The sequence below is a fragment of the Brettanomyces bruxellensis genome, chromosome 7 (assembly GCF_011074885.1).
Source record: "Brettanomyces bruxellensis chromosome 7, complete sequence".
Classification (NCBI taxonomy): Eukaryota; Fungi; Ascomycota; class Pichiomycetes; order Pichiales; family Pichiaceae; genus Brettanomyces; species Brettanomyces bruxellensis.
The window spans coordinates 728,743-742,578 of NC_054688.1; the positions used below are offsets into that span (position 1 = coordinate 728,743).

The following is a 13,836-nucleotide window of genomic DNA, read 5'->3' on the forward strand; positions in this document are numbered from 1 at the left end:
TAAAATTGTACAAATGTTGGATGAAATTCAGTCCAACCTCTTAAAATTTTAGAAAAGAAGAACACGACGGGTAGAGAAACGAGCTTTGAAATACAAAGAAGCGTAAAGTAGACGATAGTAGGGAAAGCAGAACAGTAAAGAAAGAAGATATATTTATATGTATATATCCGGTCGTTTAAGGGGAAAAACAACGAAAAAAAAAAAAAAAAAAACACGGCTGCACATAATGAATGAGGTTTATATAAGCGTGAATAAAAATATTTAGGAGTGAACAAACAATCTGACTGGACGCGACTAATTAGGTAATGTAAATGAAGGAAGCGAAATATCGACCACACGATGCGTAATCATGCAAAGGTAAAAAAAATATGATACATTTAATTCCGATTGTTGGAGATACGCCTGAAGTTCATTCAAACATAATAAAGCAATAATATGACATCAGCGGACACATTTACGGATTCAATGATTTGAAATATCGGTACGCCTGTATGCGGTTTTCTTGATATTTAGTCTTGATAGCAAATCAATGATGTCCCAATACGATAGATAGATAGATAGTGCGCCCTCGAGTAGATTTGCCTGAAATAAAGTTTATTATCAGGACGCCAACAAAAAAAAAGTGTGAAAAAAAAAAAAAAAATGAAAAACTCGGCTTCTTCTCCGGACGGGGCGGGTCGTATAGTATGAGAACCTCGGAAAAAGTTCTAATTGCCGATCAGAACTTTCCTAAATTGCAGATGAATAAAGTCCGCTTTCCCCTTCTTATTCGGCAGAAATTGTACGGCTTAACATTAGGATTGCAAGGGTCTCTATGTATCCCCACTTAAGGACACAAGTATTAAAAAAATGCTTTCCGGACGCATTTTAGCTTCAGACCGAAGATCAAATGACAATACATTACATATCGCGGAGCTATCGTTAGTGCTCCGATCTGAGGAAATCATTCAGTTTCGTGTTGATTTCCAAACTCTCATTATCCTGTACCTGAGACATGACACACGTAGCCAAACTTTATTGTGAAATTATTCGGATCACTATTAATCTTTCTGGCTCCTTTGCACTGCCTTTCAACGCGCTATCTATTTATTTTATTTTCAAAAGGTGGGATGATTTAGTGTGATGGAGGTGGTTGGAGGAGACAAAACTACAAAAAGGGAGGGAAATAGCAAAAAGTAGTAAGATATGGATTTGAACTACAGCATGGTACATATGTTATTTGCTTTATACGAAGTAATTGTGAAAATCGAGTAAGTCTTCGACGGTTGATCCTGTTGAAGAGCAGAATACCTGATTAGGAAATATGCGTATGTACTCATGAAAAATACGTGCAATTTTTCAAAGTGCTACTTGTGCGGGCTGTTTTCGCGATCTGACAGCAACTTTAAAATTTCCCATGATGAAAACCAAGGGTGAAAAATGAAAGGGGAGAGAGATACGGGAAAAGATTTGAAATAGAGAGTGTAAGGATGTAAATTGCTGTAGAAAACCATTCGATATACTTTTTTTTCTTTTTTTCCCAGCAGGTGAGAAAAAAAAAATGCCCGAGAGTAATGGATGGTAATGAAGAAGGTGCTGATTTAAAGCATAAAAAACGCACCCACAGAGGATAGATAAGACGAGAAAAGGTCAAAAAACAACCCAGTAACATGTTTATAAAGAATAGATTGCTGCGGTCTTCGCAGTTGAGAACATTCTCGAGTTGTGCCAAGCGGCTTCTAGAACAGGGAACAAATAATTCAGAAAATTCAGTTTATCAAATAAAAGATCAGGTTGATGATTACATTTACAGGAAGTCTCTTGGAAAAAAATGGATACCATTAGTGTATAGGCAGAAGAATGCGGACAGACTCATTTCTATGAATGCCGCAGACTCTGAAGGAAGACCAATAGTTCCAAGATCACCGCCAGGGGTTCCTTCAGAAGTGAAATTTATTAACTTCATTAACAACATACTGGTTGAGGGTGAGCTAGAGGATGTCGAAAAAACGTTTGACAAGGCCGAAAAAAAGGCGTTGGAAATACTTACGCCGGCTGTCATTAATGCATTTTTGTACAAAAGTGCAGAATTCGGCGTTTTTGGACCAAAACTTTCGTGGCTTTATGGTCTTTTAAACTACAAGAAGGAGAATCATTTTGGACCTAGGAATATTGAGGCAATTATACTTCTTAGAGCTATAGAGGCAAGACAGTGCAAGATCACTTCAATGAACTGGGTTTATAGGAGGCTTCGTCATGCGTTTAAACACAACAAGCATGCAGTCTCAGATACCGCTTTAATCACAGCTGCAAACTTGGATATTTATACACAGTTACAAATCAATAGATTTGAAGCGGAGGCCTCAGGAAAGCAGAAGTTTTTACCAATTGAAAAGGCTATATTGACAAAAAAGATCAGCAAGTTTTTGGGATTGTTCGAAGCGAAATTTGAGCCATACAAATATTCCGAGGACGAGGAGATGAAGCAACCAGCAGCCAACTTCAATCGATGGCAACATGCTTATTCGATTTTGAAGTTGCTTCAGATGAATATTGAAATGCTTCCAGCAGAGTTGCAGCCCCAATTTAAACAGACCTTGGACTTCATAAATCCATTTTTGTCGCATGTGGAGAAACTCGGCAGTGCCGGTAAAACAAATGGGTCATTACTTGACAGATTGATTACAAGATCCACATTCCCAAAGTACGAAAAGAAGGATGCTAAGGAAGAGAAAAAGGGCGAACAGGGAGAGAAAAAAGGAGATGGTGAGGAAACTGAGGGAGAGAAAGGAGAGAAAGAATGAATCATGATTAATTCCCAATGAAATTGAAGGCTGGATATCACTAGAAAGTTTAGAAATATTATCTTCGTAATGCTGATATAAGCTTCGAGGACAATTTTTGTATTTATGCATGTATATTTGGATCGTGTAAATAGACAAATATGAAGTTGTGATTTCAAACTTTGAGGAATAATTACCGTGTGAGTAAAATCGGGCTTAAAAGAAATTCCTAAACGCCGCTTCCTGGTACACATATGGAACGGAGGCTGAACATGGAAATAAGCCGGAGCTATAACCGATTGCAGGGAAGAAAAAAAAAAAACATAACCGTCACTTCCCCTGTTTTCTTAATCATTTCAACTATTTTTTTTTTTTTTTAAACTGCCGAGCCGAGCGGTGAAGTACGAACTACATATATATCGAGGCACCAAAAACATTAACATATTACCTACCAAACTTCACTGAGAGCCCAAATTAATCAATAATTAGCTAAGTAGCGGCCTGAAATTAAAGAATATAAGCAAAAAAATGGCATTGTCAGGGCTGGGGTCAGAACTTAGACACAGACATAATGAACAGAATGAAAATAATGATGTAGGAGCTGCTGATCAGATGGAAGAGGAAGATGAAATCTCAGATTCAGATGTCGAAGAAGAAAAACCAAAGAGTCGAAGACCAAAGGAAAACCCCTTTACACAGCAAAAATTAAAGGCCGTTCACCCCATTCTCACTCCAAAGAACGTGATTCCCGCATTAATAATATTAGCTGTTATATTTTTGCCCTTAGGAGGAGCGATGCTTTACGGAGCCAATAAGGTGGAAGATCTAGTGATCGACTACTCACAATGTGAAAAGAAGGCAAGCTCGAGTTACTTTAGTGAAATTCCATCTGACCAGTATGAATTCCATTTCCACAAAATCATCGATATCAAACCTCAATGGAAGCTTGCCACAAATACATCATCAACATGGGATAACTATCCGGATGACCGGAGTATTTGTCAAATACAATTCCAGATTCCCGATGACATTGGCCCGGCTGTGTTTTTCTTCTACAGATTAAAGAATTTCTACCCAAACCATCGAAGATTCGCAACTTCGTTTAGCGAGGACCAACTCACAGGAAAGCAGGCAACTGTAAGCGATATTAAGGATACCGTGGGTCAGAATTGCGAGCCCCTTTCTGTTGACTCGAAGACGGGGAAAATCATTTATCCATGCGGCTTAATTGCCAACTCCTTATTCAACGATACTTACAGCGACAGCTTATCGGCAGTTAACGGCACCTCCGGAGACTATGCACTGTCAAAAAGTGGAATTGCCTGGAAATACAACAGCCAGAGATATAAGAAGACAACGTACGATGCCAGTGATATAGTGCCACCTCCTAACTGGGTGAAAATGTTCCCAAACGGCTATACAAATGATAATATTCCTGATATTTCGAAGTGGGAGAACTTCCAGAACTGGATGTCACCGGCTGCCTTAACTCCATTTTCCAAGATGTTTGCAAGAAATGACGATTCAACCTTGAAGAAGGGCTTATACCAGATCAACGTGGGTCTTCATTTTCCAGTTCTTCCTTACAATGGCCATAAGTACATATACTTGTCAACAAGGTCTGTGATTGGAGGAAGAAATTCTTTCTTGGGAATATGCTGGATGGTCGGAGGTGGTCTTTGCATTGCTTTGGCAGTTTTATTCATTATAATGCAGATACTTCATCCTCGTAAGTTGGGAGATTCATCTTTATTATCATGGAATAACCAAGATTCTTCTTTCGAGAATCAAACGGGGAAGAATGAGACAGCAGAGCCAAAAAGTTCTTCGGGCACAGGAACTGCAAAGGAATCATCTTCATCTTCTTCAGGAGTTCATTAGGATTGTTTTGTATTTGTAGTATATGATTTATTCTCAATAAGATACGTTTAAAGAAACATTGTAGCGTATGGTATTAATCCAAGATCTTTGAACGGTAACACTGCCCGGGTTATTCGAAAATCCTTAAATTGTCAACACAAAGAGTGCTTCAAAAAAAAAAAAAAAAAAGTAAATTCTCATCTTCCTTGTGTTGTTTCTTCCTGATTTCAATTCACTCATTATCTCTTTGTCCTCTTTTTTGTAATCTTTATCACCCTTTCAAGGCTGGGCTTATACTTCTTTTGGAATATTTCCATGACATTACGCATAAAAACGGCCTGACATTATCCCAAAGATCAATGAGACTATGTTTCACAGAGGCAGTGCACAATTGGCTGTGCAAAGAACTGGGAAACGATCTACAAGGATAGCAAATACAACGTCAAAGAATCTTCTCGAGATATTCAAGGAGCCGGACAGAAACGATACAGATGATTTTATCAATGAATTTGAAGCTGATGATATCGATAACCAGCTAAGGCATTCCCAATTGGGTAGTGAAGGGGGAAAGAGTTTCAATTATATTACCAGTAACGAAAAACCAAAGATCAAAGGAAAATTTCATCCGACAAAATCTACAGGGATGGAAAAAAGAAAGAATGAAACAAACGAACAGCAAAATCTTACGGCACGTGACTGGACATTGAAAGTAGCCAAAAGAATTTCTGACCTTAGTGTACATGAATTTGCACAATTTACTAAGATATCCTTATTAGGAAGAGGTGCATTCGGAAAAGTCTATAAGGTTTATCACGAGCCATCTGGCAGAATATTTGCAATGAAAACGATAGTGATTAAGCAATCTGAGAACAATCCGGATGCAATCTTGAAAGAGATCCTCATCATGAAGAATTTGAGGCACCCAAATATAGTCAGACTAAATCATTACCATCTAAATACACACGAGTTAGATCTTGTCATGGAATTTTGCTCTGGAGGATCTTTACGGACAATTATTCGAGAGAAAGGGGGCTTGCCAGAATCAAGAGTGATTCAATATACTCGACAAATCCTAAATGGCCTAAGCTATCTACACGCACATGGAATTATTCACAGGGATATAAAGGCTGCAAACATCCTTTTGGACGGAGATATTGTGAAACTTGCAGATTTTGGCGTTAGTCTAAACGTTAACGACAAAAATTTGAGAGACACTATAAGAAAAGAACCATATGGTTCTGTTTATTGGATGGCACCTGAAGTTATTAAACTCCAAGGTGCAACCAAGGCTGCCGATATATGGAGCTTGGGTGCAACAATCTTGGAGTTACTAACAGGGGAGCCTCCATTTTCTCAATATGATCCCTTGCCAGCTTGTCATGCGATTGGTGTAGGAGAGCGAATTATTTATCCCAAGTCGATATCTAGGGATTGCTTTGAATTTTTGGACAAGAACTGCTTAGTATATGATCCTGGGATGCGATTAACATCCGAGGAGTTAAAACATCATAGATGGTTGGCAGCAAATGACGGGAAAATGATTTCAAAAGATAGCAATAGAGCCAAACTTTCGAAGTTTGAAGAGACGCCGGATGATTATGAAAACTACGAGGACGAGTTTGAAACATTAGATATTGATATCAGAGCCTTAAACAACCGTTCTAGAAATAAGAACATGAATATGTTTGCGGAGATTTCTGAGGATTTTGATGACGGCTTTGATTTTTCTGATAGTTCGAGCGATCAGGAGGACAAACTTTCTAGTTTGGCCAACGAGATACACATAATCAAGAGCATACCAAACTGTGGGGTGGATGACTTAGCAAGAGTACACACATTTGATAATGCAATGATTCTAAATAAGTTGGTTGAGCACAATTTTTTGCTAGAGCTTATATACTGCTTAAATGATGAGGATAAGACCGATCAGCTCAAAATAGAAATGTTGCGTATTGCGAATGCACTTTTTGAGAAGAGGATTAGCAGTCTGGAGGAATTCTGTGTCAGTGGATCAATTTCCCAAGTTCTGGAGCTGTATGATGATGCACCTCAAATAGTTCTCAAATTCATCAGCCTTCTTAAGCTTTCAAAAACGTGTGTGCAGAACTTGGGCCAATCTGGGACATATATATATGTATGGAACATTTTTGCTCAAGGTTCTCTGACTCTTGATTACCAGGCAGAAATAATACATCTACTTTCGTTGCTATTTAACAATGAAAAAACACGGAAGGACCAGATAACCGCATGCCTTGTTGCCAGGAATGTTCCAATCGCACTTTCATCTAGTATATCGGAGCTATCTGGCAGTAACCTGGATAGTTCAGTTGATGAGGTCATGGATATTCTCAACATTATGCTTGATTTCGTGCCTACAGCTCACAAAAACTCCATTTTGACGTTGCGATTTTACAAAAATATATTCCGCAGTTATCATACCTTTTGCTTAAAGTCACGCTTTAAAGCCCTAAGAATTATTATGATGGATGGTGATCAAAGCAGGTCGTTTATTTCGTTGGCTAGTATCCCAACTCTTATTCAGTTGTTGGTACAGGACTTGGTAGATAAGATGGATTCGGAAATCTACAAGTCTTTTGCCGAATACGCCATTGATTTTATTGCAATGTGCTGTAGAGATACCGAAGAGAATGTGGAAGATTTAATTGATTGCGGAGGAATTAAAATGTTGCACGTGATTCTCACATACAGTCAGACTACAAGACATGTAGATAAGCAGTTGCGGGAAAAAGTGTCTGTGCTCCTTTTCAGAGTCCTGGAGTTTACAAATGAAGAAAAAGTAAGAAGATCAACGAAAGTTTTGCTGAGCATGCTTTTAATGATTATCGACGACCCAAAGTATGGTCAACAGACACTTGCCAAGATATTAAATTTTGAGCAAACGATAGGACTGGAACGAATTGTCCAGCTAATTGATCAGCCAGATAATATTTCACATATGCTGAAGGGCTTATTAAACACCAATAACTTTTACGGCTATTGCAGGGAAATTCAAAGGGCAATTATTATGGAAATGCACACGGAAAATAGATCCATTTTGGCTGTTAGTATAGGCCAGAGCGAGGCCATGCTAGAGTTTTTATGGAAGAAACTTAAACATGTGAAAGATAGAGATGGAGAGATGAAGTACATGATGCAGTTTCTTTTTCTGATTTTCAGAAATTGTGGAGCTCTTAACTCAGAACTAAGAGAGATTGACAGGGAGCTTAGAGAAACAAAGACAACTGCAAAGAACGAAGTACAGGATAATGAAGTAATTCAAATAATGAGGAAGATGATACACTTACTACGCACAAAGGCTTGATTAACGCTTTTAACATTCATGGGATAAATTATTCGACAATAAATGTATAATATATAAATAATTGTAACATAACATAGGTATCTATCGGCAAAATGGGAATAGTGTTGAAATTGTATTTACATGTAAAAAGGGTTCTTAGATCCTCATTTCTTATTTTCATATTTCTTCTTGGGTTTTTTGCTTTGTGATTTTTTTGGGGTGGAATTGCCAGCGTCTGCTTTAGAGCTTGTTTTGGAAGTTGACTTTGGCTTATCAGGTGTATTAGACTTGTCAGAAGATCCAGAAATTAAGCTTTTAATCTTTGAAACATCATCAACCATTAACTTTCCAGCCGCCTTTGTCCTCCATCCAAATCCATACTCCTTCTTAAGTGCCTGCTCTTTTTCTCTTCTCTCTCTTAGAAGATCACCATATATTTCATCTATCTTCTTGGAATTTTCAACCTGGTCAATCGTATCGTTACTGAACAACAAATCAAACATTCTGCCATCTCCCCAAAAGAATCCCTTTCGATCAACAATAAAAGGTATCCTCCTTCCGTTTTCCCTGAGGAAAAAGAAAAATGAAGAATCGGTCACACCATAAAAACCTTTACCATTGTAAATTTTGGCAGTCATGGACTTTCTCAACACTCCGAGAGGCATAGTACAAACGGGAGTAGGACGATTAGGAAGTAATGGATGTGTGGTGAATTTTATGTACGCAGGCTTTCCAGAACCTTCGGGAAGATACCACATTCTTCTTATCAACCGGCTAGGTAACAGTAGAAACCCAAATCCAATACCAAGAGGAAGACAAGCCATCACCACAGAAATAACCAAGTGCATCACGTACTCAAGATCAAGTTGCCAGTCCTTTAGTTTGTTGTCATTATCTTTATACATGCGATCAGTGAGTGTAAGCCCTATACTCAAGGCATTCATAGCATATATGATGAACACAAGTGCAAAAGCGTAACAGAAGACAAAATACATCTTATGAGGCTCCGCTTCATATATCAGCTCCGGCTCTTTCTTCATCTTCAAAACCTGATACATCTTCGCAAGTGGCCATTTATTTGGCGGAGGTGCTCCGGGTCTGGGTAGTAGGGTAGGCGCTGCTTCTTTTTCAAAATGCCAGCTATTAGGCATTCTATCTTTCCAGGAGTTAGTTTGCTCAGCTTCTCCGGGAATCCGTCTTTTGATAATCTGCTGCTTTTCATAAGCATCGGCCGAGATCATTGTCTTTTTATTTTTATTGTCTCGCTTCTGCAGATCCGAGGCATATCTTCTAAATTCATTGTGTATGCGGATCCGCTTAAGATTGGTTAGGATATATGAAGGATGTATGTTTCTAAAGGAGGAATTGGTGCAGATTGACCGACAACCAATATTCACAGACAACCCAAGTAAGGGTCGGACTAATTGAAACATCATGGGGTGGATAAAGATGAGTATGGAACGATCAGGTAAAACCTAAATAACAAAAAGCTGAAGTATTATTTGTCTTGATGTGAGAGGTATCCGAGTAAGTAGATAAAGATTTGAAAAAAAAAAAAAAAAAAATTAAAGGCACCGCTTCAGTGTGTCACAAAATCTCATCGCATTTAGCAAATGCTTTTTAATTCGTACCTACATTTGAACAAGAACCAGCTGAATGTATAAATAATAAGCATCCTTAAAATGCAGAGAAGAGGAAATATAAGACCAAAGAAACAAATACATCACGAGGCATCTTCTGACCGACGGTTAGCCTCGGGTTTCAAGTCGGATCAGTTTTTAAAGAGTAATAATAGGAGAAGAATCACAGATCCAAAGCTTTTAAACAAGGTGAAAAATATACTTGACAGCACAAATGGAAACAGCTTAGAAACGACATCGAAAAAGAAAGAGAAGGCTATGGAGAGAATCGATCCAAAAACAGGAAAAATATGGTATGATCGGACATTGGCGGATTGGAATCCATCTCATTTTCGCTTGTTTGTTGGAAACATAGGGGAAGATGTTACGGAAAAGCTTCTAGTGGAAACATTTATCAAATACGGGTCTCTTTCTAAAGTTAAGATACCGAGAGTTTATAGGCAGGGCGAAGAAGTAAATAAAGGATACGCATTTATATCGTTTGCTAATCCCGATGATTATCTACGATGCTACAAAGAAATGAACGGAAAATATGTAGGGAACAAGCCAATAGTTTTGCAGAGAGCCAAAACTGAACTGGGAGAGGTTGTTACTGGACACAGAAAAGGCAATAAAGAAATATTCGTTAAGGGAAAGAAGCACAAAAATCACAGGGGGCATAAGAAGGACAAGAAGAAACTTTTGGTTTAGGCTTATACTTACTCTGAGTATATATGCCTTAAGATCTGGCCATATATATATAATAATCGAGATTATTTACTATCAACCATTAGTTAGCTAATGATTTGCTCGTGCGCTACGATATATAGAAGATGAAAAATGAAAAAAAAGCAAAAAAAAAAAACGAAAAAAAAACGTAGAAATTGCAATCTAGAAAATAACTACATTCAGAAACATTATATAAAACTTAGACATTCCGGACCATCTTATACGAAGTCTGCCTTCTTAATAATAATCAGATAATTCCAAAAATTACAGTTGCAGGTGACCCCAAATGGCGGACTATACAGCAAAATTTGCTTTGGCTCCTATGGTGAGGATAGGCGAATTGCCTATTAGATTACTGGCCTTAAAATATGGAGCTGATCTCGTTTGGGGGCCTGAAATAGTGGATAGAAAGATTCTAACATGCCATAAAGTGTACAACAAAAAGTTGGACACAGTTGATTTTTTGTCCTCGAGTGGAAATCTGAAAATCCCCGGGTCACAAACCTTGTTTTCCGGACATATAGAAAGCTGGAGAAGGGTAAGCTTATTTTTCAAATGGGTACCGCCGATCCAAAGCTTGCAGTCAAAGCAGCAAATGTTATAGCTGATGATGTGGATGGTATCGATATTAATGCAGGTTGCCCAAAACATTTTTCGATTCACTCTGGGATGGGTGCCGCATTATTGAAAAAACCAGATCTTCTCTGCGAAATTCTCACCTGCTTAGTTGAGCAAGTAGGAAAGCCACATAAGAAGCCAATAAGCGTCAAAATACGTCTTTTACACGAGAAGAAGGATACATTGGATTTGGTTTCACGTCTCGTCAAGACTGGAATTTCCAACTTAACACTACACTGCCGTACCAGAGAAATGCGAAACCGAGAGCCTCCTATAAGAGACTACGTTTCCGAAATATACGACATATGCCAGAAAAACAACGTGAGCTTTATAATAAACGGTGGCATCAAGAAATATGAGGACTACTTGGAAATACAGAAGAAATATGGGGCTGATATTGGATGTATGATAGCATCTGCTGCGGAAAGAAACGTTTCATGCTTTAGTTCCAAAGGTCTTGTGCCGTGGTCACAGATTGCACGTGATTACATGAAGATAGCTCTGAAGTTTGACAACAGCCCCCCAAATACAAAATACTGTCTTCTGAGGATGATTCCTGGCACCACTGCCATTCATCCAGTGCTGAATAGCATGAGGGAGCCAAATGATCTGATGAAAGGGTTGATGAACATGATGGATGATGAGGGCAACCTCATATCTTCAAAGGAAGGGGAAGTGAAAGAACAAAGGGAGAATACCGAGATAGAAATCCCATATAAAAGAAGAGACACTCTTAGTGAAAGCGACATGGCAGATCAGATACCTGAGAAGAGGATACGTGTCTGAAACTATCCAATAAATTTACAACATATACAAGAATTTTATAAAATACATACAATGCCCTTGACTACTTCTGTGCCTTTGGCGTTTCGAATCCCGGACATGGCAATTTCGAATACTTGCTATCGTAAAAACCCAGAACCTTGTACACTTTTCCCATTTCACGGAAGCCTTTACTTGTCAACCTCTTATAGGAGTCAACAATCTTTGCTTTCAAATTGTCGTCATTCTTATGGGCATCAACAAGTTGGTCAATACGATATCCAAGCCCCATATTGTTAAGCCAATCGCCCTGATCCGCAAATTTGGATAACATACCTTTTTCATGACTTAATAAATGGCTGAGATCACTGAAATCGACATCTGCAGAAAGATCTACTTCTCCAGGATGACTCATGGGATCGACAAACTTCTGATTGCGTATTCCTCTCAATGTTTCTATAGGGATGGTTGCTTTACCGTAATCTATAACTAAGCCTGCTCCTATATCCCCGCGTTTAACTATGTCTGCCATTTCATACATATATGAATGGGCATCTGGACATATTTCTACTTTAGAACCAACAATTAGGTTATCAAATCGAGGGTTTGCTCTTGGAATTGCAGAACTTGGAGTTTCATGTGTGGACTCAACAATGACAAACTCTGGCGTATCTTCTGAGCTTTTATCAATAGAAGATGACGTAGCATGCTCTACATTGGGCAAGATAGCATCCTTCCTATATCTTTTTTTGAGATCCACAAGACACTCTCTCCAACCTTTATCTGTCTTCACAAACCTATTAATTGGGAGTGCGTCAAAGAATTCGTGAGCGATAACGAAGTTCATATAATTCTTGTCGGAGCCAAACTCAAGCTTATCATCTTTTAGCCATATTACACGATTGCCCCATTTACTATGAGATCTATAAGTAAATTTATCGATTGTTTCAAGCTTGGCCTTGGCAGGATCACAAATAGCATTATACTGCTCATTAATCAAGATCTCAGACTTCTCTACAAACACAACCTCGATCGGATTGTTGGCAGCAATAAAACAGTTAAGAATTCGAAGCATATCGTACATCAATGTTCCCCTTCCCGGGCCGTATTCGATAAATCTGAATTTTTTATCCTTTATCTTAAAAGCCTCCCTATTGTAGGTTGCCTGGTAATGCAATTGATTTATGAAGTTGCTGAAAAACCACAATGCACACATTTCTCCAAAGGTAGAACTGATCTCTGGGGAAGTTATGAAATCACCCGTTTTGGTATCCAATGGGTTTCTCGTAGTGTAGTAACCATAATTGGGATTTATAAGGCATTCTTTCATATAGCTGGAAATCGGAATCGGACCTGTAGCTTTAATGAGGTTTTCAATAATATTCGATAAATGCCTACTTTTCTCCGAAGCAGACACACTAGATGGATCAATTTTCACATTCTTACTTGAAAATCTATGACCAATATTCAATTTAGGTTCACCATTGACATTCGTATGCCCAAGAGTTGTTTTCAATCTGTTCAGATCTCTGACAATTGGCTTCCCATCAGGTCCCAATACTGCACTTAGAACTCGAGATGAATGCAATGCCCTTATACGGACATATTTAGAAATGCTTGGTACCACACGCAATACACGTTGCTTGAAAAATAATGTAGTCCCGACCATTATATGCCATGCTTTTCAATGGGCTGTAAGCAAATAAAATATACCTTTACTCAAAGATGATGAGATACAAACAGGTGCGATATGTCCACCAAAATTTGGAACAAACATTGTCTGCACAGCCTTCTGTTTGCGTTGGTAAATAATAGAAAAGAGAGGAGGCTATTTTAATTCGCGTATGAATAATGAAGTGGACATAACAAAAAAAAGCAAAAAAAAACTCTCAAATCGCTAGCGCCTCCTCATTCCTGCTTTATGTGAAAGATATGTGTGTCGACTTTTTTTCTAACGTTTCACTTCTATGTAACAGATGGGTTATGATTACATTTACTCTTGGCTTGTATTTGCTCATTAACAACTTCTATTACTGCATTCGTTGCGACACTCAGCCTTATAAGGAGGCTTGGAGCTGAGATATTAACTTACTGGCTATCGCATGGGATTTAAAAACCCAGAATACTGACAATTAAGCATAGAACAGGTACTTCATTTCCAGGATAAAACATTCATCTTTCATAA

At 38.3% G+C, this 13,836-nt stretch overlaps 7 protein-coding genes across 7 annotated transcripts; 5 read left to right on the forward strand and 2 right to left on the reverse strand.

The window, feature by feature from the left end:
• Positions 1 to 1,649: 1,649 nt before the first annotated feature.
• BRETT_004806 (uncharacterized protein) lies at positions 1,650 to 2,783 on the forward strand (the record flags this gene model as incomplete). Its single annotated transcript, XM_041283295.1, has 1 exon — positions 1,650 to 2,783. The coding sequence occupies one exon, from the start codon at positions 1,650 to 1,652 to the stop codon at positions 2,781 to 2,783; it is 1,134 nt and encodes a 377-aa protein (XP_041136647.1).
• Positions 2,784 to 3,290: 507 nt separating this feature from the next.
• Positions 3,291 to 4,643, forward strand: BRETT_004807 (uncharacterized protein; the record flags this gene model as incomplete). The annotated part of the gene is made up of 1 exon (XM_041283296.1): positions 3,291 to 4,643. One exon carries the CDS (start codon positions 3,291 to 3,293, stop codon positions 4,641 to 4,643), a length of 1,353 nt encoding a protein of 450 aa, XP_041136648.1.
• A 346-nt stretch (positions 4,644 to 4,989) lies between these two features.
• On the forward strand, positions 4,990 to 7,944 carry BRETT_004808 (uncharacterized protein; the record flags this gene model as incomplete). The annotated part of the gene is made up of 1 exon (XM_041283297.1): positions 4,990 to 7,944. The coding sequence occupies one exon, from the start codon at positions 4,990 to 4,992 to the stop codon at positions 7,942 to 7,944; it is 2,955 nt and encodes a 984-aa protein (XP_041136649.1).
• A 143-nt stretch (positions 7,945 to 8,087) lies between these two features.
• On the reverse strand, positions 8,088 to 9,164 carry BRETT_004809 (uncharacterized protein; the record flags this gene model as incomplete). The annotated part of the gene is made up of 1 exon (XM_041283298.1): positions 8,088 to 9,164. The coding sequence occupies one exon, from the start codon at positions 9,162 to 9,164 to the stop codon at positions 8,088 to 8,090; it is 1,077 nt and encodes a 358-aa protein (XP_041136650.1).
• Positions 9,165 to 9,605: 441 nt separating this feature from the next.
• Positions 9,606 to 10,253, forward strand: BRETT_004810 (uncharacterized protein; the record flags this gene model as incomplete). The annotated part of the gene is made up of 1 exon (XM_041283299.1): positions 9,606 to 10,253. The coding sequence occupies one exon, from the start codon at positions 9,606 to 9,608 to the stop codon at positions 10,251 to 10,253; it is 648 nt and encodes a 215-aa protein (XP_041136651.1).
• Positions 10,254 to 10,557: 304 nt separating this feature from the next.
• On the forward strand, positions 10,558 to 11,675 carry BRETT_004811 (uncharacterized protein; the record flags this gene model as incomplete). The annotated part of the gene is made up of 2 exons (XM_041283300.1): positions 10,558 to 10,766; positions 10,796 to 11,675. 2 exons carry the CDS (start codon positions 10,558 to 10,560, stop codon positions 11,673 to 11,675), a joined length of 1,089 nt encoding a protein of 362 aa, XP_041136652.1.
• Positions 11,676 to 11,736: 61 nt separating this feature from the next.
• Positions 11,737 to 13,320, reverse strand: BRETT_004812 (uncharacterized protein; the record flags this gene model as incomplete). Its single annotated transcript, XM_041283301.1, has 1 exon — positions 11,737 to 13,320. The coding sequence occupies one exon, from the start codon at positions 13,318 to 13,320 to the stop codon at positions 11,737 to 11,739; it is 1,584 nt and encodes a 527-aa protein (XP_041136653.1).
• Between the last annotated feature and the right edge of the window lie 516 nt (positions 13,321 to 13,836).